The sequence below is a fragment of the Gouania willdenowi genome, chromosome 5 (assembly GCF_900634775.1).
Source record: "Gouania willdenowi chromosome 5, fGouWil2.1, whole genome shotgun sequence".
In the NCBI taxonomy this organism is placed as follows: Eukaryota; Metazoa; Chordata; class Actinopteri; order Blenniiformes; family Gobiesocidae; genus Gouania; species Gouania willdenowi.
The window spans coordinates 172,327-196,140 of NC_041048.1; the positions used below are offsets into that span (position 1 = coordinate 172,327).

The window sequence follows — 23,814 nt, forward strand, 5'->3', positions numbered from 1 at the left end:
GACCACAGCCTCCTCCAACACAAAGGGACCCTGTACAACAAACCCAGGGAACACAAGTGTCCACAAACACACAACAACACACACCAGTAACACAAAATGTGACACACAATGAACCCAGAAGGGAAACACACACAGTTTCTATGGGAACCATGACGGAGGAGATCCTCCAGACACATGTGGTCCAGCACTTACCTGTTGAACAGCCCAAAGAACGGAGGGAGCCTCGCACAATGTTGGGCCAACGATGGCTGTGTCATCTCTGCGGGTAGGGCTATTCTGCAGATAGAGGAAGAACACAGTCTGCAACAACCTGTGGAGACCTCCAGAGGCCCTAATGACTGGGAGGTTAACACAGAAAGACTGATTGAAACACTTCCTGACATTGACATCACGAGGCCAGCAGAGGGTGCCATTGCACATGTTCAAATTCACATTACAGACCAAAGCCTGAATAACTGCTTACTGGATGATGAGATGGGAGATGAGACAGTAAACCTTCCTATCATGACTCCAACTTACCACAGCAGTCCCGTTTCCATGGTGAGAGCATCTTCTCCACCACCACCAGTGAGGAGGCCCACACGACACCAGAGATCAGACAGGAAGATGATAGAGTGGGACCTGCCTGTAAACAAAAAATGGGTCATTATAGGGGATTCAAACGTAAGCAAAATTCCAGGATTCACCAACGACCACTTACAAATTGACAGTTATCCAGGGGCGAACTTCAGGCATGCCCAAGCTCTGATGGAGAAATCCCACAGCGACCTCACGGTGCTAAAATTGGTTTTATCCTTCGGGATTAACCATAAATCCCAGAATGCCAGAGTGACGTCCATCAAACAACTACAGGGAGCTATAAGAACAGCAAAAAAAATGTTCAAATACTCAGAAATCTGGATCCAATCATTAACTTTTCTAAAAAGCTGCCATTGGAAGAACAAGCAAATCTGGAAATCCTAAATGATTATATTGAAAAAAACTTACCGTTCATCCCAGCACTGGATTACTCCAAATTCAGGACAACAGCTGATGATGTCCACTGGTCCAGTGAGACTGCAGAGGCCATGCTACAGCACTGGTCATCTTATTTAAACTTATAGTCCCCATAAGCCTCCCAGAGGAGGGGAATAATGAAATAACTTCCCTTATTTCAAAAAATGTTATTGTGTTAGCGGATAATTTTAAACTTTCAGCAGCACAGAGCAGCCTCCTCAATAAAGGACTTACCTTTGTCCCCACGATTGGGTTAAACAAAGATTTAAAAATCCAACTCCAATTAGACCTGCAAAACTACCATAGAAAAATTAAATTAGCAACCTATTTTGGAAAAGAAAAACAAAAAGAAACACCTAAATTCACACTTACCTCAGATTGGACTCCACCGGATGATAAATTACCCCCCGAGATCAATAATCTGATCAGGAAAGATAAAGGGGATCTAGAGCGACACTTCCTGTCCCAAAAGGAGAGAGAAAACCTCTCAAAGGAGGAAATGTTGGCCCTAAAAGAATTAATAAAAAATAAAAGCATAGTGATTAAAAAAGCTGATAAAGGCAGTGCGGTAGTGATTTTAAGTAGAGATCAATATGTGTATGAAGCAAACCGTCAATTGGAAGATACCACCTATTATAAAAAATTAAAAGAACCAATTTATTTAGAGACAATACCAAAAGTTAGCCAGATTGTTGATAGACTGTACAAAAAAAAGATAATTAATGGAAAACAAAAACTATATTTAAAGGGAAATGGAGAACCAAGAATGAGGAGATTTTATATCCTACCAAAAATTCATAAAGACCCTCTCAAATGGACCATTCCATCCAAAATTCCTCCAGGGAGACCAATCGTCTCAGATTGTAGTAGTGACACCTATGGGACGGCAGAATTTGTGGAACATTACTTAAATCCTCTCTCCATTAAACACCCCTCTTACACTAAAGATACTTACCACTTCATTAATATGGTGAGGAAACTAAATCCCCCCAAAAATTCCTTCTTCTTCACCATCGACATAGACAGCCTCTACACAAACATAGACACGGAATCAGGACTAAAAGCTGTGAAGAAGATATTCCAAAAATACCCACAAGAGGGCAGACCAGACCAGGAAATCTTAGAATTGCTGAAGATTAATTTAACAAGGAATGATTTTGAATTTGACCAAAAATATTACTTACAAGTGAAAGGTACAGCGATGGGGAAAAGGTTTGCTCCATCCTATGCAAATATTTTTATGGCTGATTGGGAAGAGATGGCCCTGGAAAAATGTAAATATAAACCACTACATTACTCAAGATATCTGGATGACATATTCGGAATTTGGACTCACACAAAAGAAGATTTTTTAAAATTTATACAAACCTTAAACACCCACGACCCATCAATTAAATTAAAATATGAAATCAACGACAAATCTATTGACTTTCTGGATACTACGGTATATAAGGGGGAGGATCTTGGACTTACCTGTACCTTAAATATTAAGGTGTTCTTTAAAGAAACAGACACGCATGCACTGCTTTATAAGTCAAGTTTCCATCCTAAACACACATATAAAGGGTTAATTAAATCACAGCTGATCAGATTTAGTAGAATTTGCACAAAACAAGAGGACTTTTGGGTGGCAGTTAAAATTTTATTTAAAACATTACAAACAAGAGGATATTCAAGAACATTTTTAAGACACTGCCTGAAAACATTTCAAAATAAAAAACCAGACTGTACAGAGAAACAAAAAATACCTTTAATCACCACATATTCTTCAATTGGAAAAATGATCAATCACAAAATTAAAAAGAACTATAGAAACATTATATCAGAACAAGGTCTCTTACAGAATCACGAAGTCATCTCGGCCTACAGGAGAAACAAAAGTCTGAATGATTATTTAGTTAAAGCAAAACTCCCAGACTTACAGAAACACATGAAGAAAAATATGTTCTCAGATCATTTTGTGAAACTTACCTTTGTCCAGAATAAGACAAATAAACAAATTTTTAAAATTCCTCAAAGTTTCAACGTACACACAGAGAACTGTGTATATTTAATTTTTTGTTCAAACTGTGGAAAACAATATGTTGGAGAAACAGGGAAGTCAATTACAAACAGACTACACCAACACAGATATAATATAAAAAATAAAAAAAATACTCACCTTCCACTTGTCAAACACTTCCTTATCCATGGATGGCATTCCGTCAGGGTCTCTGGGATCCAGAAGAATCTCCTCTGGACGGATCCTGAAAGGAAAAAAACAGAAAGACAATGGATACATCGATTAGACACAAAGGGCGAGCAGGGTTTAAATATCACTCGCTACTAGGGATGTACAATAAAAACCTAAACTGAACTAACTGGATTCTAATCCTAAAACCTAATTATATCCTAAATTTAACTAATTTGATTCTAATCCTAAACCTAACCATGCCCTAAACCTAACTAATTTGATTCTAATCCTAAACCTAACCATGCCCTAACCTAACTAATTTGATTCTAATCCTAAACCTAACCATGCCCTAAACCTAACTAATTTGATTCTAATCCTAAACCTAACCATGCCCTAAACCTAACTAATTTGATTCTAATCCTAAACCTAACTATGCCCTAAACCTAACTAATTTGATTCTAATCCTAAACCTAACCATGCCCTAAACCTAACTAATTTGATTCTAATCCTAAACCTAACCATGCCCTAAACCTAACTAATTTGATTCTAATCCTAAACCTAACCATGCCCTAAACCTAACTAATTTGATTCTAATCCTAAACCTAACCATGCCCTAACCCTAACTAATTTGATTTTAATCCTAAACCTAACCATGCCCTAAACCTAACTAATTTGATTTTAATCCTAAACCTGACCATGCCCTAAACCTAACTAATTTGATTCTAATCCTAAAATTAATTTAATGATATTATTAAAAAAATAATAAAAAATAATAATGAAAAATTAAAAAAAACTTTAAAAAAAATATAAAATTATACTTACCTTAAACATTTCCCCCCCCCCCCCCCTTTTTTTATTTTTTATGTTTGTGTTTGTGTACATGGTATACTTACCCTGGGTGAGATAGACAGCCTGAGGCTAAAATGACCTTGTCCACTGACCTTGTCCACTGGACACTCAGCCCTCTGTCTCTCTCCTGATTGGATGCCGCTTTAGGAGGGAGGCCAGCTGCACCTGTTAGTAGCTGCAGTGTTCCCACAGAGCTCACTCTGCCTCAGACCTCTGACAGAGCAATACCTCCAACTGTAGACCTGCAAAACATTAAAAAACACTGTTTATTATCTTTTTTTGTTTTAAATGTGTATCTTTAGCCTGATGAAGACCTGAAAAAGGGTTGAAACGTTGCAACTGAGATACACACTTGTTTAAATAGGATTTTTTATTGTTTTTCTTGTTGTTCTTGTCTGTTTGTCTTCTTGTTTTTGTCTTTTTGTCTTTTTCTTTTGGGTTGTTGTATTGTCTGTTAGTTTGTCTAAAAAAAATCAAAAAAAACCAAAAAAATTTATAAAAAATTTAAAAAAAACCAAAAAAAACATTTATTATTATATAACAAAGGCGACCTGAAAAAAATATTATTATTAGATAACAAAGGCGACCCAAAATTAAAAAAATACTTACCGTGATGGGTGAGTGGACTGTGGTCCATTACGGTAGGAGAGCCAGACCTCTCCACCAACGCAGCTGGGACAGGGGACCCGGGGGTCGAGCGTACGACCGGGGGATGGACCGTGCACCGCCCAATCCTCACAGAGGAGGGGCACACTTCCCCCATCCTAACCAGCCAGTGCCTCCCCACGGCTCAGAGCGAGCCCCCCGACCTCATAAACGCTCCTATGCAGCGGTGGTGCGTGATGGTAGGTACATACCTGCACGTAAAAGACAGAGATCAGTGACCTTTGACCTCAGACAGGGTGGAGGTAATAACCGAGATCCGACTGACCCGGTATTTGGAAAACTGGTACGCAAAATGTATCCGGTGATCAAACTGGTTCACCATCTCCAAAATGTGGCTCCTAAACCAGGAAAACCAGAACCACGCATGATCACAAAGATGGTTGAAAATTTAGGCTCCATGATAAAACCAGCATTTCCTACAGATACTACCATGAATCTGATTTATGGAAATGCTCAAAACTGGGGTTACAACACGCTGTTAATCCTAGAAAACCACTACAAAGACAGTCTGGAGACCATGTTGAAGGAGTTGGAGGTGGACTTACCTGCAAACTGGGGGCCGGCCTTTGAAGTTGCCACACGCTGGGCGTACAGAAACCTGCCACGCCTCAGCCAGGAGGTGGTGGAACATGCGGAGGCCCTGATAGCCGCCAGGGGGGTACCACAGCCTCCTCCAACACAAAGGGACCCTGTACAACAAACCCAGGGAACACAAGTGTCCACAAACACACAACAACACACACCAGTAACACAAAATGTGACACACAATGAACCCAGAAGGGAAACACACACAGTTTCTATGGGAACCATGACGGAGGAGATCCTCCAGACACATGTGGTCCAGCACTTACCTGTTGAACAGCCCAAAGAACGGAGGGAGCCTCGCACAATGTTGGCCAACAATGGCTGTGTCATCTCTGCGGGTAGGGCTATTCTGCAGATAGAGGAAGAACACAGTCTGCAACAACCTGTGGAGACCTCCAGAGGCCCTAATGACTGGGAGGTTAACACAGAAAGACTGATTGAAACACTTCCTGACATTGACATCACGAGGCCAGCAGAGGGTGCCATTGCACATGTTCAAATTCACATTACAGACCAAAGCCTGAATAACTGCTTACTGGATGATGAGATGGGAGATGAGACAGTAAACCTTCCTATCATGACTCCAACTTACCACAGCAGTCCCGTTTCCATGGTGAGAGCATCTTCTCCACCACCACCAGTGAGGAGGCCCACACGACACCAGAGATCAGACAGGAAGATGATAGAGTGGGACCTGCCTGTAAACAAAAAATGGGTCATTATAGGGGATTCAAACGTAAGCAAAATTCCAGGATTCACCAACGACCACTTACAAATTGACAGTTATCCAGGGGCGAACTTCAGGCATGCCCAAGCTCTGATGGAGAAATCCCACAGCGACCTCACGGTGCTAAAATTGGTTTTATCCTTCGGGATTAACCATAAATCCCAGAATGCCAGAGTGACGTCCATCAAACAACTACAGGGAGCTATAAGAACAGCAAAAAAAATGTTCAAATACTCAGAAATCTGGATTCCAATCATTAACTTTTCTAAAAAGCTGCCATTGGAAGAACAAGCAAATCTGGAAATCCTAAATGATTATATTGAAAAAAACTTACCGTTCATCCCAGCACTGGATTACTCCAAATTCAGGACAACAGCTGATGATGTCCACTGGTCCAGTGAGACTGCAGAGGCCATGCTACAGCACTGGTCATCTTATTTAAACTTATAGTCCCCATAAGCCTCCCAGAGGAGGGGAATAATGAAATAACTTCCCTTATTTCAAAAAATGTTATTGTGTTAGCGGATAATTTTAAACTTTCAGCAGCACAGAGCAGCCTCCTCAATAAAGGACTTACCTTTGTCCCCACGATTGGGTTAAACAAAGATTTAAAAATCCAACTCCAATTAGACCTGCAAAACTACCATAGAAAAATTAAATTAGCAACCTATTTTGGAAAAGAAAAACAAAAAGAAACACCTAAATTCACACTTACCTCAGATTGGACTCCACCGGATGATAAATTACCCCCCGAGATCAATAATCTGATCAGGAAAGATAAAGGGGATCTAGAGCGACACTTCCTGTCCCAAAAGGAGAGAGAAAACCTCTCAAAGGAGGAAATGTTGGCCCTAAAAGAATTAATAAAAAATAAAAGCATAGTGATTAAAAAAGCTGATAAAGGCAGTGCGGTAGTGATTTTAAGTAGAGATCAATATGTGTATGAAGCAAACCGTCAATTGGAAGATACCACCTATTATAAAAAATTAAAAGAACCAATTTATTTAGAGACAATACCAAAAGTTAGCCAGATTGTTGATAGACTGTACAAAAAAAAGATAATTAATGGAAAACAAAAACTATATTTAAAGGGAAATGGAGAACCAAGAATGAGGAGATTTTATATCCTACCAAAAATTCATAAAGACCCTCTCAAATGGACCATTCCATCCAAAATTCCTCCAGGGAGACCAATCGTCTCAGATTGTAGTAGTGACACCTATGGGACGGCAGAATTTGTGGAACATTACTTAAATCCTCTCTCCATTAAACACCCCTCTTACACTAAAGATACTTACCACTTCATTAATATGGTGAGGAAACTAAATCCCCCCAAAAATTCCTTCTTCTTCACCATCGACATAGACAGCCTCTACACAAACATAGACACGGAATCAGGACTAAAAGCTGTGAAGAAGATATTCCAAAAATACCCACAAGAGGGCAGACCAGACCAGGAAATCTTAGAATTGCTGAAGATTAATTTAACAAGGAATGATTTTGAATTTGACCAAAAATATTACTTACAAGTGAAAGGTACAGCGATGGGGAAAAGGTTTGCTCCATCCTACGCAAATATTTTTATGGCTGATTGGGAAGAGATGGCCCTGGAAAAATGTAAATATAAACCACTACATTACTCAAGATACCTGGATGACATATTCGGAATTTGGACTCACACAAAAGAAGATTTTTTAAAATTTATACAAACCTTAAACACCCACGACCCATCAATTAAATTAAAATATGAAATCAACGACAAATCTATTGACTTTCTGGATACTACGGTATATAAGGGGGAGGATCTTGGACTTACCTGTACCTTAAATATTAAGGTGTTCTTTAAAGAAACAGACACGCATGCACTGCTTTATAAGTCAAGTTTCCATCCTAAACACACATATAAAGGGTTAATTAAATCACAGCTGATCAGATTTAGTAGAATTTGCACAAAACAAGAGGACTTTTGGGTGGCAGTTAAAATTTTATTTAAAACATTACAAACAAGAGGATATTCAAGAACATTTTTAAGACACTGCCTGAAAACATTTCAAAATAAAAAACCAGACTGTACAGAGAAACAAAAAATACCTTTAATCACCACATATTCTTCAATTGGAAAAATGATCAATCACAAAATTAAAAAGAACTATAGAAACATTATATCAGAACAAGGTCTCTTACAGAATCACGAAGTCATCTCGGCCTACAGGAGAAACAAAAGTCTGAATGATTATTTAGTTAAAGCAAAACTCCCAGACTTACAGAAACACATGAAGAAAAATATGTTCTCAGATCATTTTGTGAAACTTACCTTTGTCCAGAATAAGACAAATAAACAAATTTTTAAAATTCCTCAAAGTTTCAACGTACACACAGAGAACTGTGTATATTTAATTTTTTGTTCAAACTGTGGAAAACAATATGTTGGAGAAACAGGGAAGTCAATTACAAACAGACTACACCAACACAGATATAATATAAAAAATAAAAAAAATACTCACCTTCCACTTGTCAAACACTTCCTTATCCATGGATGGCATTCCGTCAGGGTCTCTGGGATCCAGAAGAATCTCCTCTGGACGGATCCTGAAAGGAAAAAAACAGAAAGACAATGGATACATCGATTAGACACAAAGGGCGAGCAGGGTTTAAATATCACTCGCTATTAGGGATGTACAGTAAAAACTAGATCCCAGAAAATCCACCTTAACTAATTTGACCCTAATCCTAGACCTAAATATATCCTAAATCTAACTAATTTGACCCTAATCCTAAACCTAATTTAACTAAATTCCAAAAAATAATTTTTTATTAATATTTAAAAAAAAAAAAAAAGAATGTGATATACTTATACTTCCCTTTAATTCCCGAAACCCCCCCACCTGCCGCGCACGCACTCTCCCAAAATATGGCAAAATTCCCATACAAAAAAACAGTCAATTTTGGTCTGAACACAGTCGAATGGAAAAACCAAATTACCTATAACTTTTGATAGAAAGGTGCGTCTGCCATAATTCTGGTACGGGCTTTCCAACGGTACCACCCACGAGTCTCTACGAGCTTCCGTTCAAAAGTTAGCATTTAGCTCAAATTTGAAAAACCGTGATATCTCGGGAACCGAAAGGGCTAGAAACATCGGGGTAGGACCGCTAGAAAGGTACACGAGTTACCTATATGTGCACAAAGTTCCAAGTTTGTGCTTCATTTTTGTGGAAAGTTGCAGCACTTTGAAGATTTAAAAACGCAAAAACGAGAAATTTTTGCTATGCCATATCTCGGTCCAAGACACCCCATTTTTTTCACAGATCGCTCTTGGATGGATTGGTGGGGGTACGTGTTGTCAAAACTTGTTGCCAACCTTCACAGAATTTTTAAAAATTTAACCCCGACCAAAAAATGTGCAAGCATTTTGAGGTTTTTTGAGGCTAGTGGCTACATGCTAAGTGCTATCAGGTTGGGTCATATATCAGACTGTCGGGTCAATCCAGGCGGTTCTTTGGTACCTAATGCACATATATGATTTTTGTTCACAAAAAGAGTCATTCCCAAAAAACCTCGATTTTTGCCGATTTCAGGGTGGTTTTTTTTCCCCTAGAACCCTGACCCTGTTATAGATGTAATAAAAAAATGTTGACAGAACCAATGTCATGAGACCTAATAATAGGCCTGTTGTTAAGCTTTGCTGTTAATAAAAAGTCTTTGTTGTCTTTTAAAATTATATATGTATTATTATAATTACGTCAACATTGATACCAACAATAATACGATAAAAAAAAACAATATTAAATAAGGTAATATGATAATATAGCAATGCTAATAATAATACAATGATAATAAATATGATGATAATATAGCAATGCTAATAATACAATGATATGGATATAGTATTAATAGTGAAAGTAGTAATAGTAATAAAAGTAATGTTAAAATTATATTAATAGTAATAATTGCAAAAACAAAATAATATGCTAAAAACTATTAATAATAAACAAAATTAAATAATACAGTAGTAGTATGATAATAGTGAAAGTAGTAATAATAGTAATGGCTATAATAATAACAGAAATAACAAAATAATGTAATGAATGCCAGTAACTATAAGATAAAACAATAATGAGAGGCTAATATGTAGTCACGTGTTAGCGTGTCTTACCTCGAGCACCACGTGATAAGCTTTAGCTTAGCTTTAGCTTAACTTTCTTAACTGCCGACATTAGAACTATGTGTATGTTTAAACGGACTTCGCTGGTTTTCTGTAATATATGTTTTTTGGAGTCATTTGTATTCTTTCAGTTGTCTTTTTGTGCATTTTGTGCGAACCCTAACCCTTTGTATATTTAAATAAATACATACCGTGTGTTTGTGGGAATGTTTGAGACGCTGATAACCAAACTCCATAGTGATTGTGGCGCCAATCAGAAAAACAACCAAAGTGCGCCAAACAAAACGTAAAGCTCCAAACTACATGAGTGAGTAAGTAAATTAAAGTATTACCTACAATTCGGCTGTGTCTTTTTAAAAAACAAAAATCATTTATTACCTTTGAACCGAGTGGTCAGACGGCTTCGGCAACACAGAGAATCCACAGTTTTCCAGATGGACTTTTGAACAGGATGAAGTCAATACCGACTCTAGTGAAACAGCGCGTTATGAGAACAATGGGAAACGTGTCTGAAAAAGACTCACCAGTGGCTCAAATGATTCACAGAACTCCCGTGTTTGAGAAGCTAACTATAGCATAGCACAGGAGGAGTGGCCGCACACGTGACTCTTGCTCGTGTGAGGAGCTGTGTAGTGAAATAGATACAGATGGTGCTCTAGCGCCCCCTCACACCCTGAGGTCAAAAGTTGAATAGGTTTCATTTCCAGAAGTGAAATAAAATTAAAATAAACATTTTGAAATGACCAAATGACTCCAAAATAACAGATACACACACTCGGGGTATTTGGAACCCGTTGACCGAGTTTCAAGTCGAACTGGCACCGCGTCGGTGAGGTATTTGCTCCACACACACACACACACACACACAGACCTCCCTTAAATTATAGTGTAGATTAGATTAGTGAACCTTATAGCCTGAAGAAGACCTTATTTTAGGTTGAAACATTGCATTTGTTTAGTACACAAAAAAGGGTGAGGGTATCTGTAATAACATACAGTATATGCCTATAAAGGCAAAAGCCCCGGTTTAATCTTGATCTTAATCTTTTTAAAGATTTTTCTAAAAGCCATATCTGGTTATTTCTTTGGTTAAAAAACACTTTTTTATTTTCTATTGGATTGATTTGTTTTATTACTAGACAGATTATAAAAATAACTGTTTAGAAAATCAATATTTAAATTTTTTTTTAAACTCAAAAACATTTATTAAAGTAAAAAAGTCATTTTTTTAATTATTGGATAACAAAGGTGACCTGTGTAATAACAGACTTACCATGATGGGAGATTGGACTCTCGTCCAATACGGGAGGAGGACTAAGCCTCTCCGCCAACGCAGCTGGGACAAGAAACCTGGGGGTCGAGCTTACAACTGTGGGATGGACTGTGCACAGAGGAGGGGCACGCTTTCCCTACCCTAACCTTAAACACATTGCACTCACTCCATACTGATACACTTTCACAAACTTTTTTGATGAATGTGCACAGTATGGACATGTGATGACCCGTGCCCTGACTTTGATTCCCAATTCCAAACTGGAATTGGTCCCATAACCATTTCACGTCACCCTCACTGCTATAACCTAACGCTAACCGTAACAGAGTGAATCCTCAACATCAAACATGAACCCATAAGTGACCCCATCAAACAAACATGAGGAATAAACTCCAAACCCACACACAGATTACAGACAGTGAGAGGGAGGAGCTTACTGAGGGGAGGATCTTATGTACATTCATAGACAACAGTGGAGCAGTGAGAGCAGACATCACTGCTAGAATCTTTGGACATCCAGAGAATAAGGACCCCAACCAGGTGAGCACTGTCCATTTAAAATACATTTATTAATATTATTATTATTATTATTATTAATAATAGTAATTCACTTTTACTGTCAGATTTGTACCACACACAATGTTTCTCTGCTTCTAACCCATCCCATCAGGGTTAGGGGTTAATGTCCAATTACAAACCAATAGGCCGTTAGCTTTCTGTCTGATAGTTTAACTTTCACTTCTTACACTTTAATAAATGTAATTGTTAAACATTAGTGAAACTCTGGCGTTAGATTCACTGTTTGAGGAGCAGTAACACGTGTTCAGAAGTAAATATAACATAAATACCCTCTGCCTCTCAAATAGAGTTTAGAGATTACAGGTTACACACAGGAAGATGATTGGCTGTAATTACAGCCTCACATTAAAGGGAGGATGTGTTGGAAAAAAATCAATCCTGTGTTTTTCATGTGTTTTCAATTATGTTTTTGCACAGAGAAGAGAAACGTAAAGAAGCTTCACTACTTATGATGAGCTGATGTGAGTGAGGATTATTTCAGATTTAAAGTGAGATCTAGAGACAGATTAAACAGTAGATGTTCAGGGTTAGGGTGAATAGACTGTGATTAAAGAGAAAACAGATGCTGAAACACAGAGGAAGGAATGGGGGAGGGATGTAGAACAGAGGTTACTGCAGTTCAAACTCAGCTGTTTACTCCACAGAGAGAACAAATGGCTCACTTTGTTCCCACAGAACAAACTGTGAGAATGTGACACACTGACAAACATCATAGAACTAATGTTTTGTGTTTTACAGGTTTTATTTGCTCAGAATGGCCGCGTGGATCTTAATTGTGTTCTTTATTATGAGCTCATCTTTAAAGGCCTGGAGTGAACCTGCAGCCTGTAAAATACGCATCACTAACAAAGGACTGGATATGTGTGAGTTCCTCTTTGTCAATGTTTCACATTTAAACATTTCCAACAGATCACATGATCAAGTCATGAACAGGGTTTGGGTTAGGATTAGGTTAAGGAAAGCACACACTAATATGGTCCTCATTAAAAGTTTACCTAAAGAATCTAGTGTGTGTGTGTGTGTGTGTGTGTGTGTGTGTGTGTGTGTAGTAAAGGCTGAGACTCAGAAGTTTGTGGAGGAGCAGCTCAGTAACATCGTGATGCCAGAGATGAAAGGACAAGAAGGGCGTTTCACGTACACCATCACTGAGTAGGTTAATCTGAGTGAACATATTTATAAATGTTTCTACACAAAATGAACGTATAAATGTTTCTTTACAGAGTGAAAATCACTGAGTTGAATCTGACTCACGCTGACCTTCAGTTCATCCCTGAAGTCGGGTTGTTGTTTGATATCCAGAACTCTTCCATCTCTCTGAGCTTCAACCGACGGATCCTTTACTGGTTCTTGTGAGTTTGAATCTTTGTTTGTTGTTAACGATGATGGAGAACAAACTACGTCCATTTTAAGGTGAACAGTGAACATCAGAAAGATTTAGCGATGCCTATATTTATATATAGTATATAATATATAATGTTAATGTTAGTGATACATGACCAGTATCACTACAGTGATTAATAAAGCATACATTTAATAAAGAGTGTGAGTTATTTAGTTTTCCTATTATAATTTGGATCACTTTGTGCACCATGAACACTAAACACACATTTTTCAATCCTCTGGGTCTTTTATCTTAATAGCTATTAATGCTGATGTCATAATGTTTGTTGCAGTTACGACACTGGGAACATCAACGCGTCTGCTGAAGGCGTGAACATCAACACGTCTCTGAACCTCATCAAAGACCCTCAGGGACGACTGAAGATCAGCAACATTGTTTGTGATGCGAGGATCGATAAAATGAAAGCAAAGTTCAGCGGAACCCTTGGGTAATGTTCTAATGACCAGCTCCTTATGACATCACTGAGGAGGTGAATCCACACCTGGTCCTCAGTCACAGATTCAAAGTTACATCCTAATCTTAATTCAGACATGTTAGTGCTAATGCTAAGCTGGTCTTTAACCGAAATGAAGAATTCTGTTTGTAATTCATTTTTATGATTTTGAATAAAGCTGAAAGACGTCTTAACGCGATTAGTCAGGAAGAGCAGAAGAAGGGAGGAAAACCCAAACTTTAAACTGTCATAACTCTGACAACTCAAACTGTTTTACAGAGTGACTTCACTGTGTTTTGGATATTAGTGATTACACTATTAGATCTAAGACCAGCAGCAGATACGCTTTAAAAATCACTTTTGCAACTTTTACCACAAACCATACCATTAAAAAATTATTTAATAAAATTGTCCACCGGGAACAGACAATTTTATGAAATTTTAGAACTGATGACATCATCGCTGTGAATTGAGCCTTTGATAAGCTGCATAGTTGGATGGGTTAGAGGCAGCCTGTGGGCGCACCAGAGCCAATCACTGGCAGAGGGTGGATGGTGTCCGGTCAGGGCAGCCTGTCCCGGATGGAGGTGCGGCGGCGGCCTGGGGTGTGCGTGTGTATGTGTGTTTAATTCAAAATTAAATTTGCATTAGGAATTAGTTGTTTACAAGGTCAGTTTGAAAATGATTTTACTTTTATTAAGAATTAAAGAGAAACTAAAGCTCCCATGTAAAACCACACCCAATAATACCACCAATATTACTAACCACACTAACCCTAACCAGCAGTCAGAGCAGCCTTCACTTTAAACTCTATTACTGTCAAATGTGATCAAGGCTTCCTTCTATGAGTCAGGGTTTAGGTGTTAGGGTTAGGATAGGTGTTAGGGGTTAGGATAGGTGTTAGGGTTAGGATAGGTGTTAGGGGTTAGGATAGGTGTTAGGGTTAGGATAGGTGTTAGGGTTAGGGTTAGGGTTAGGGGTTAGGATAGGTGTTAGGGTTAGGATAGGTGTTAGGGTTAGGATAGGTGTTAGGGTTAGGGTTAGGGTTAGGGGTTAGGATAGGTGTTAGGGTTAGGATAGGTGTTAGGGTTAGGATAGGTGTTAGGGTTAGGATAGGTGTTAGGGTTAGGATAGGTGTTAGGGTTAGGGTTAGGGTTAGGGGTTAGGATAGGTGTTAGGGTTAGGATAGGTGTTAGGGTTAATCCAGCCTGACTGAAATGTACTTCAAATTCAAACCAGAAGTGTGTATTAAGACTAAGATAATTAAACACTAACCAATCAAACTCAGCACTGACAAATGTTTCTGTCATATTCTCATCACAGTTTCTAATAACTGTGTTTTTTAGGAAAATCTATGAATTCCTGGCAAAGTTTCTGACCACAGGGATGCGTTTCCTCCTCAACCAGCAGGTTATTCCTCAGCTCCTTATGAACCTTCTTCTCCCGCGGTTCCTCCTGTGACCTGTTAGGATGCTTACTGTGCTATTGAACCTTCTTATCCTGCAGATCTGCCCAGCTTTGAATCGAGCAGCTTTGGTTCATATGAACTCCATGCTGGAGACAATCCCCGTGAGGACAGAGGTGGACGAGTACGTAGGAATCGATTACTCTCTGATTGATGATCCCGTGTTAACGTCAAAAAGCCTGGACATGCATTTCAGGGTGAGAGGGAATGTCTGGTTAGATGTGAAGCCCATGTGTGTAAACTGTGTGTGTGTGCAGGGAATGTTCTTTGACCTGAGTCAGCAGAACATCTCCCAGACCAACAGAGCCGTGGATCCAGTCATCAGACAGCACGATAGGATGGTTTATCTGGCTCTGTCCGAGTTCTTCTTTGACAGTGGGCTGTTCTCTTATTACACTGCAGGAATCTTCCAGATGGACATAGTCAATGAAAGGGTGAATGTCTAATGTGAAGCAGTGAACCATTACAGATTAGACCAGGACTGATGTGTGTGTGCCCTTCAGATGCCCAAAGATCTGGAGATGCTGTTGAGAACCACATACTTTGGTCTCATCATGATGTTGGTGAGTTCACATCCCACTAAACATGAGAACCAATAAAAATACAAGAATACTTATATAATGAGTCAATTATAAGCGTTCAGGTCAGATAACAGATACTGAGGGAGGAATAACAGTCTAACGTAACTTAGTCTAAGTCAGAGATCTGTGATCTGATGTCTGTCACTGGAGCACCATTCAGTACTTTTCTCTTTGCCTTGTTCTTCACCTCTGACACAGATTGTAGTCCTTTAGTGTACAAACTACACACACTTATTAACTTTAGAATGTACAGGTGTATTCTTTCACAACAATCAATCAATCCTGCTATTACTCACTAGCTAATAGCAGGATTATACGTTAAAGATTTGTTAACGTATAAACACTCGTGTCAGAGCTCAAGGTTAGCCTTGGAATCAAACTTCCATCCCTAACCTACAGCCTCTGTCACTTTAATTATTGATGTAGAACCCTGCCCTGGTGGACGCTCCATTGTCTCTGCATCTGGCCGTCAACGCTCCTCCAAAAACCTTCATCAAAACCTCCGGAGCAACAGTTGTCATGACAGCCATCGTCAAGGTGTTAGTGCTGCCACCTGGTGGAACAGCAGTGCAGCTCAGCAGCATGACCATGGTACACACACACACACACACACACACACACACACACACACACACACACACACACACACACACACACACACACACACACACACACAATAAAACTCTTCCTGCTTTGTACTGTTTGTGCAGGAAACCAAGTTTAACGCCAAAGTTTCCATGAAAGGGAAACGTCTCTCTGTGCATGCTGACCTCCGCAGGTTGGTTCACTCATTAATTACACTCAGTAATTACAGTCATTAATTCAATCATTCAATCAATCATTATTCATATAGTGCAAATTACAACAGAGGTCATCTCATAGCACTATCAAAATATCAAATGTATAATAATAAAGGGAAAAAAATAAAATATAATAATTACAGTCATTAACTCACTCACTGCCATTGATATAAATATACGTCATTTCAAATCCAGACGCACGCTGCCAATGACATATATATACATCAATTGTGTTTTTCAACGAGGGCTGCTAGGAGAGACAGTGTGACGGAGTTCTCACATGAATATCAGCCTTGTACTATGATGTAGTGACCAACTGGTGCCATGTAGGTGGCAGCATTGCACCTTTGGATGAGAGATTAGCCATGATTATCACCATCAGCGGGAAAGGAGAAGCCAGGGAAGAGGCAGAAAATGACGCTACGAGAGAAGATCGTGAAGCTCCCAGTGGCTCACACTCGAGCAGAGCATGTGTAGACCTAAGTTGACTATTGAGAATGTCACGATCGTGAGAGAAGACGATCAACAACCCGAGCCAAACTCTGACCCAGATAGAAAAATAATAATAATGTTGCCATCAAAAGCCGGGTCTGAGTGTTGTTTTTGCAGTTTTATAGAAGGAAACTACTGGGGCTGGGGCTCAAATGCGAGCGCCTGGTGGTCGGGCCTTTGCCCACGGGACCCACCGGGCCTAGCTCGACAGGACAACGTGGGCCCACCCTCCTGTGGACCCACCACCCGCAGAGGGATCTGTAGGGGTCGGATTTTGAACTCTATTCTAGATGTTACAGGAAGCCAATACTGTAGAAATATGCTCTCTCCGGTTAGTATTCTAGCTGCAGACTTTTTAGTGAGTTACTAGGACATCCTGACAGTATAGAGTTACAATAATCTAATCTAGATGTAACACATGCATGGATTAGTTTTTCAGCATCACTCTGGGTCAAGATATTCCTGATTTTATAGATATTATGGAGGTAGAAGAAGGCTGTCCTTGTGATTTGTTTAATATGACAATTAAAGGATTAGTCAGTATCAAAGATAATGTCTATGTTTTTTACTGTGGTGCTAGGTGACAGAGTGATGTCATCCAGAGACACTATTTACTCTGATAATTTATCTCTGAGGTGTTTTAGACCAAATAAAATCACTTTGGTTTTATCCTGGTTAAGAAGGAGAAAGTTACGACTCATCCAGGATGTGATGTCATTAAGACAAGCCTGGAATTTTAATAACTGATGAGTTTCATCTGATTTTATTGAGAGATAAAGCTGTGTATCATCTGCATAGCAATGGAAATGTATATAATGTTCTCTGATAATGTTTCCTAGTGGAAGCATATATAATGTAAAGAGTATTGGTCCTAAAACTGAACCTTGTGGAACTCCATGATTAACTCTGGCTGAGGACAGATTATTAACATGAACAAAGTGGGTTCTGTCTGATTGGTAGGATTTAAACCAACCCAGCGCTGTTTCTTTAATTCCAAAAACACTTTCCAGTCTCTGCAGCAGTAGATGATGATCCACTGTATCAAAGGCTGCACTGAGATCTAAGATCACCAGAACTGAGACCAACCCTCTGTCTGAGGCTAAGAGGAGATCATTGGTTACTTTTACTAAGACAGTCTCTGTGCTGTGATTGGCTCTAAAGCCAGACTGAAAGCTCTCTATAAATTGTTCCTATGTAGGTGATCACATAGTTGACCTGTGATGACTTTTTCAATAATTTTGTAAACAAAAGGGAGATTAGATATTGATCTATAATTGGACAAGTCACTTTGATCAAGGGTTGGTTTTTTAAGGAGAGGTTTGATTACAGTGGTTTTAAAGGCCTGTGGTTCATAACCTGTTACTAGAGATGTGTTAATCCACTTCATCATATTAGTGCTGATTAGTGGAAGAACATCTTTAAATAGTGGAGATGGGATTGGATCTAAAAGACAGGTTGTTGGTTTAGAACCACTAACTATTGAGGTCAGTTCAGATAGACCAATTGGAGTGAAACTATGTAAATAAAAGCTGCATGTTGGGGATATTTCTGGAGCTGCTTTGTTTAATAAAGTATTGATCACTCCTGCAGGGGGAACATTAGCTTTGTTTCTAATTGTTAGAATTTTATCAGTAAAGAAGTTGATGAAGTCGTCACTGCTCAGGTTGACAGGAAAAGAGGGTTCAACAGAGCTGTGGCTTTTGGTGGGCGTGGCTACAGTGTTGAATAGACACAGGATTATTTTTGTTTTCCTCTATTAAAGTTGATTCATAGGAAGTTTTAGCTTTGCAGAGAGCTTTTTATAGGCTAACAAACACTTTCTCCAGGCAGTATTAACTTCTACCATGTTTGAAGAGAGCCACTTCCTTTCTAATTTTTGCGATGTCTGTTTTAAAAGATGCAATTCAGAATTATACCAGGGAGCGAGTTTTTTATGAAATATCTTCTTTTTAAGCGGGGTAACAGCATCCAGAGTTGTGTGCAGTGACAACATTGCGCTGTTGATCAGATCATCTATTTTCTTTGTTGTAGGACATTGATAGCTACTGTCTGATGATATCATATGGATCAGAGGTAAGCAATGACAGTGATATACTATAGTGTAGTTTGTATAGAGTTTAAGCAGGCTGATATTCTGAATTCAAAGGATAACAGAAAGTGATCTGAAAGAATAGGATTTTGAGGATGTATTGTCAGGTGAGAACAAGGTCCCTGGCATGATTAAGATTATGAGTTGGTTTGTTTACATTTTGTGTAAAGCCAATTGAATCTAATAGTGGGGTAAATAATTTATTTAAGCTGTTGTTTTCGTCATCAACATGATTGTTAAAAGTCACCTACTATGATAGCTTTATCAGTGCTCAGCACCAGATCAGTGAGAAAGTCAGAGAATTCAGAGAGAAACTCTGAATATGGACCAGGAGGACGGTAAACTATAACCAACAAGATGGGCTTCTCTATTTTATTACAATTTTCAAGAGAAAGGCTTTCAAATAAACTAGGGTTAAGTTTGGTTTTTGGGGTGACTAATAAGTAGAGTGAAAAACTGCTGCCACTCCCTCTCCCCGACCATCCTAACAGGGAATATGGTAGTTATCATAGCTGGAAGGGCTGGCTTCATTAGGAGCAACAAAATCTCCATTTTTGAGCCAAGCCTCAGTGAGGCATAATAAACCTAACTGATGGTCTAAGATCACTCATTAAGAGAGATTTAGATGAAAGCGATCTGATATTTTGTAGTTCACATTTAATGGTTTTTTCATTGTTTTTTGTTCTGTTTGTAGTTTTAATTTTGATTATATTTTTATAGTTAACTCTATTGTGGGCTTTAGTTTGAACTGCATGTTGCTCTATACTGCTCAGCACAGTGTTTATAGGGTATAAGTCAGTGACGTGTCGTGAGCACTAGGGTTGGGTAGGCAGGACGTGGCTAATCGAGACCACCAATGACAATTTCATTTGTTTCGGCTGGCAAGTTTTAATCTAACAAAATCAACATTGTAGAACACCATTAAAGAAACAATTATTTATTATAGCCTCCATACTCTCCCAACAAGGAATACAGTGTGTGATGGCATTAAATAATCTAATATTCCTCGTTATTGAATCACCAATAATGAGTGTAGTTGGAGGAAAGAGTGCTAAAATGTGTGTAGGCTTGTTAAACTGACCGGGAGCATCCAGCGACGGGCGAATCACAACTGGCTGTAGTGGAACCTCCGTCATCGGTTCTGGTTGGCGTTGAAGTGGTTCAGCAGCAGGCGGATTAGAGAGGTGTTTGTCAATTGCTGTGCACGTGGAGCTAGAGTGTCTCTGGACTGCTGCTCTAAGGAGTTTTCGACGGGCTATGGAGGAGGATTTGGGCTGGTGGGAATTTAATCCAAGCGGTGGTGGAGTGTTTTCCTGGCGGTTGTTTCAGTCGGCTGAATAGAGCTGAGTTTGTCTCCATTTTCATACGAGAGGGCTTCAAAGCGATTATGGAGAGTAAGCGGAGGGGGGACACCATTTTCCGTGTTTTTCCCTCATTTGCGGATGACAACCTCAGCCCACGATGGCAAGCATGGTGTGGAGCAGGACAGTCTTGAACCCGGATTCTCCCAGGGTCTCTCTAACTGTATCACATAGAGTATTATGGAGAAAGGACGACAGCGCTATTGACTGTTGTACGACTGTGTCTGTATACTTGGTGAGTAATTAATCTTTCTTTTTAAGATCATTAGAAAGGCGATGTATCTCTTCCTGTAGTTTGGTAATTTCTCTGTTGGTGTTTTGTAGTAAAATGTCTTTCTCTGACGGCAGGTGAGGAGCAGCGTATCCACCGTTTTTAGATGTGGCCATCTTAGTATCTGTTCAGATGACTGGCAGTGAATGAGTTAATTACACTCATTAATTACACTCATTAATTACACTCATTAATTACACTCGTTAATTCCACTCATTAATTACACAGATTAATTAACCAATCACACACTGGTTTGTCCCCTCAGGTTTAAGATCTTCTCCAACCAATCAGCTCTGGAGTCTCTCGCTGTGAGTGTCTTCATTGCCTCTCCATTGGGAAATGCAGAGACACCATAACAGGGTAGTGGGTAGGTGCACACATTGGGTCTATCGGGTGGGGGTCCGGCCCCTCTGTCGATGGTTGGGCCGCTGTGTAGAATACAAATACATCAGGATGGTTGGGCGTGGCAGGGTGAGTGTGTGGAGGGTTGTTGCTGGGGGCTCTCTTCGCGGTGTCTCTCCGGTGTGCAGGACCAGGGTGGCCTGCTGTGCCGATGTAGGGGGTGGGCGTGCTGGGATGTGCTGGCGTCTGTACCGGAGTTGGGGCAGGGTGGCTTGGCGCTTCAAGATGATGCTGTTTGCAAGGGGGCGGTGCTAGCTGTTCCAGTGGTTGAGGTTGCTGTCAGCTGCCTGCTATCTACGGACCAGTAGGTGTATTCTAGGCTGGGTTGCTGTTCCGCACTGGATGTGTACCGTTGGAGTGCCTCCTCCCCGCGGTGGTGACCGCCGGTCATTCGCGCACCTGTGGGGGGCATTGCCCCGTGGCTTGCGCTGTCCGGTGGGCGGCGGGGCCTGGGCTGCTGTCTTTGCGCCATCTGGGGCTGTGCGGTCCTGCCGGTTTGTGGGCTGGGGTGGGGGAGCACGCACCGGGGAGCTTTGCCCGGTGGCTCGCCCTTAGGGGTTCCCGGTCCCGTGGGGGGCTCTTGGGGTCTGGCGGGGTTCTTCCAGGGTGGGTGGCGCGAGCCGCGCCCTTACATGCCTGTTGGTGTGGAGCGGGGTAGCCCATGCTTGGGCGGTGCAGGGGGCCTTGGGGTTGGGGGTTGTGGTCGGTGGCGGGATGCGCTGGGTCCTTGGCTCCTTAGGACTTTCTCGGATGTGTATATGGGGCGAGGTGTCTGCCTCTCAGCTTGGGATCATGGGGGCGTCTGGGGGTTGTTTGGCCAAGGGGTGGTGGCCTGGGGCTCCTTAGCCCCCACTGTTTCTGCCGGCCTGGTTGCAACTTCGGTTCCGGGGCAGTGTTTGGGTTTGCACACACACTGGTCTACGATGCACTGGCATGCCTTAGACTGTGGAATAAAACTGGTAGTGGGCTTAACTTTAGACACGTTGATCCTAAATACCTGTTTTAGGTATTACCACTCACTCCTTCCCTCTGTCCACAGACACCACCATTATATCTAAGCTTCACACTGGTCACCTGACTGGATTGATTACACAATAATCACAATATACACAACTACAACTTCACATCTCACTTTAAAATAATCAACTCTTTCCCACCCTTTCCATTTACCACCTCGAGACTCTCCTCCCTGTTCCCTTCCCCCTCACTCCCACTCCCTCACCCCAGTGAAACACTGCTCTTTTTATTTTTATATCCTCCCTATAATAAAGTGTTTCTTACCCTTCCTTAGGGAGGGCTGGTGATGGTCACAAATATGCAATAAAATACATTCAGTTATTTAACTGCAATGACAAAACATGCATTGCTGTCGTAAAAAGATTGCACTTCTTGTAGTGTTGACCTTTAACAACATGTGCAGACAAGAGAAAAAAAGTGTCTTCATTCATCATTGATCATGTGATCAATGATCACATGATCAAACACTGACTGACTGTGTCTGTAGCTCATTCCTCTACAGGCACCTCTGAAGACCATGCTGCAGATGTCTGTGGTTCCTCTCATCAACAGTAAGTGTGTGTGTGTGTGTGTGGGGGTGGGTGTGCGTGTGTGTATCTGATGTGTGTGTATCTCTGTGCTCAGACTGGACAAAGAGAGGCGTCCGTATTCCTCTGGCTGGAGGGATGGACTTCATCGAGGAAGTGGTTGAATATCATAATGTAAGGCTTTAGTGATGAAGATGATAGTGAAAGGAGACAGGAATTATAGGAACAATTATAGGGGTGTGTGTTTGTTGAGTATGGGAAGCTGGATATTAGCGAGAGTCATAGCGAAGAGGGTTGCATGATGGGGGGAACATCTGGGTTTGTTGGATGAGGAGCAAGGAAAGGTAGGTCGACGGCGGATGTGGTGCTAATGATGGTACGGATGCAGGAGGATTGCAAGAGATGGATGGAAGGACCAGAAAATGGATGATGATGATGATGTTGTCTCTGCAGGGCTTCATCGTGATCGGAGCCAATCTTCACTTCAACAAAACCATCCAAGAAATTATAGAAGAAAACATGGAGTCCAACAACAATTCAATTTGATCATTGATTGAGTAATTATTCTAATTAAAACCATTGATTAATGACTAATTACTCTAATTAGGATCATTGATTACATTGTATTTATGATCAATACTATTGATATTTGAACAAAAATAATGATGATTAATGTGAATATAAACAGAAAATAAATCACGGGGGGGGGGGCTGAGAATTAAAACGTGTTGTGTGTCTTTTTGTTAGTCTGTCTCTCACACACACACACACACACATACACACACACACACTAATATATACAAACACTGTCCATAAAGTCAAGCACACAAAGAATAATGTATTGATGGTAGTGATTAAAGGATGTAATTGAGTGTTTGACCACCAGAAGGAGCCCCTGATCCTTATAACAATCATGTATATAATAACCATATCTAATATAACCATATTTATGATAACCAAA

At 40.2% G+C, this 23,814-nt stretch overlaps 1 protein-coding gene across 3 annotated transcripts; it reads left to right on the forward strand.

The window, feature by feature from the left end:
• Positions 1-11,839: 11,839 nt before the first annotated feature.
• On the forward strand, positions 11,840-23,559 carry pltp (phospholipid transfer protein). 3 transcript variants are annotated; one of them, XM_028447758.1, is made up of 15 exons: positions 11,840-11,974; positions 12,752-12,876; positions 13,063-13,162; positions 13,234-13,362; positions 13,687-13,842; positions 15,195-15,258; positions 15,355-15,510; positions 15,571-15,747; positions 15,817-15,876; positions 16,321-16,485; positions 16,605-16,672; positions 21,173-21,215; positions 22,814-22,877; positions 22,951-23,027; positions 23,307-23,559. In XM_028447758.1, exons 2-15 carry the CDS (start codon positions 12,768-12,770, stop codon positions 23,397-23,399), a joined length of 1,461 nt encoding a protein of 486 aa, XP_028303559.1. In that variant the 5' UTR covers positions 11,840-11,974; positions 12,752-12,767; the 3' UTR covers positions 23,400-23,559. The 3 variants fall into 3 exon arrangements, with proteins under 3 accessions (XP_028303559.1, XP_028303561.1, XP_028303560.1); XM_028447759.1 differs by lacking the exon at positions 11,840-11,974 and having other exon boundaries at positions 13,068-13,162; XM_028447760.1 differs by lacking the exons at positions 22,951-23,027; positions 23,307-23,559 and having other exon boundaries at positions 21,173-21,274; positions 22,814-22,833.
• Positions 23,560-23,814: the final 255 nt, after the last annotated feature.

Bases quoted from the DNA above. Each gene is read 5' to 3' on its own strand.
- pltp (XM_028447758.1), top strand. From the start codon at position 12,768: ATGGCCGCGTGGATCTTAATTGTGTTCTTTATTATGAGCTCATCTTTA. The intron at 12,877-13,062 runs GTGAGTTCCTCT...GTGTGTGTGTAG, and splicing joins TAACAAAGGACTGGATATGT to TAAAGGCTGAGACTCAGAAG. The intron at 15,877-16,320 runs GTGAGTTCACAT...TTATTGATGTAG, and splicing joins TTGGTCTCATCATGATGTTG to AACCCTGCCCTGGTGGACGC.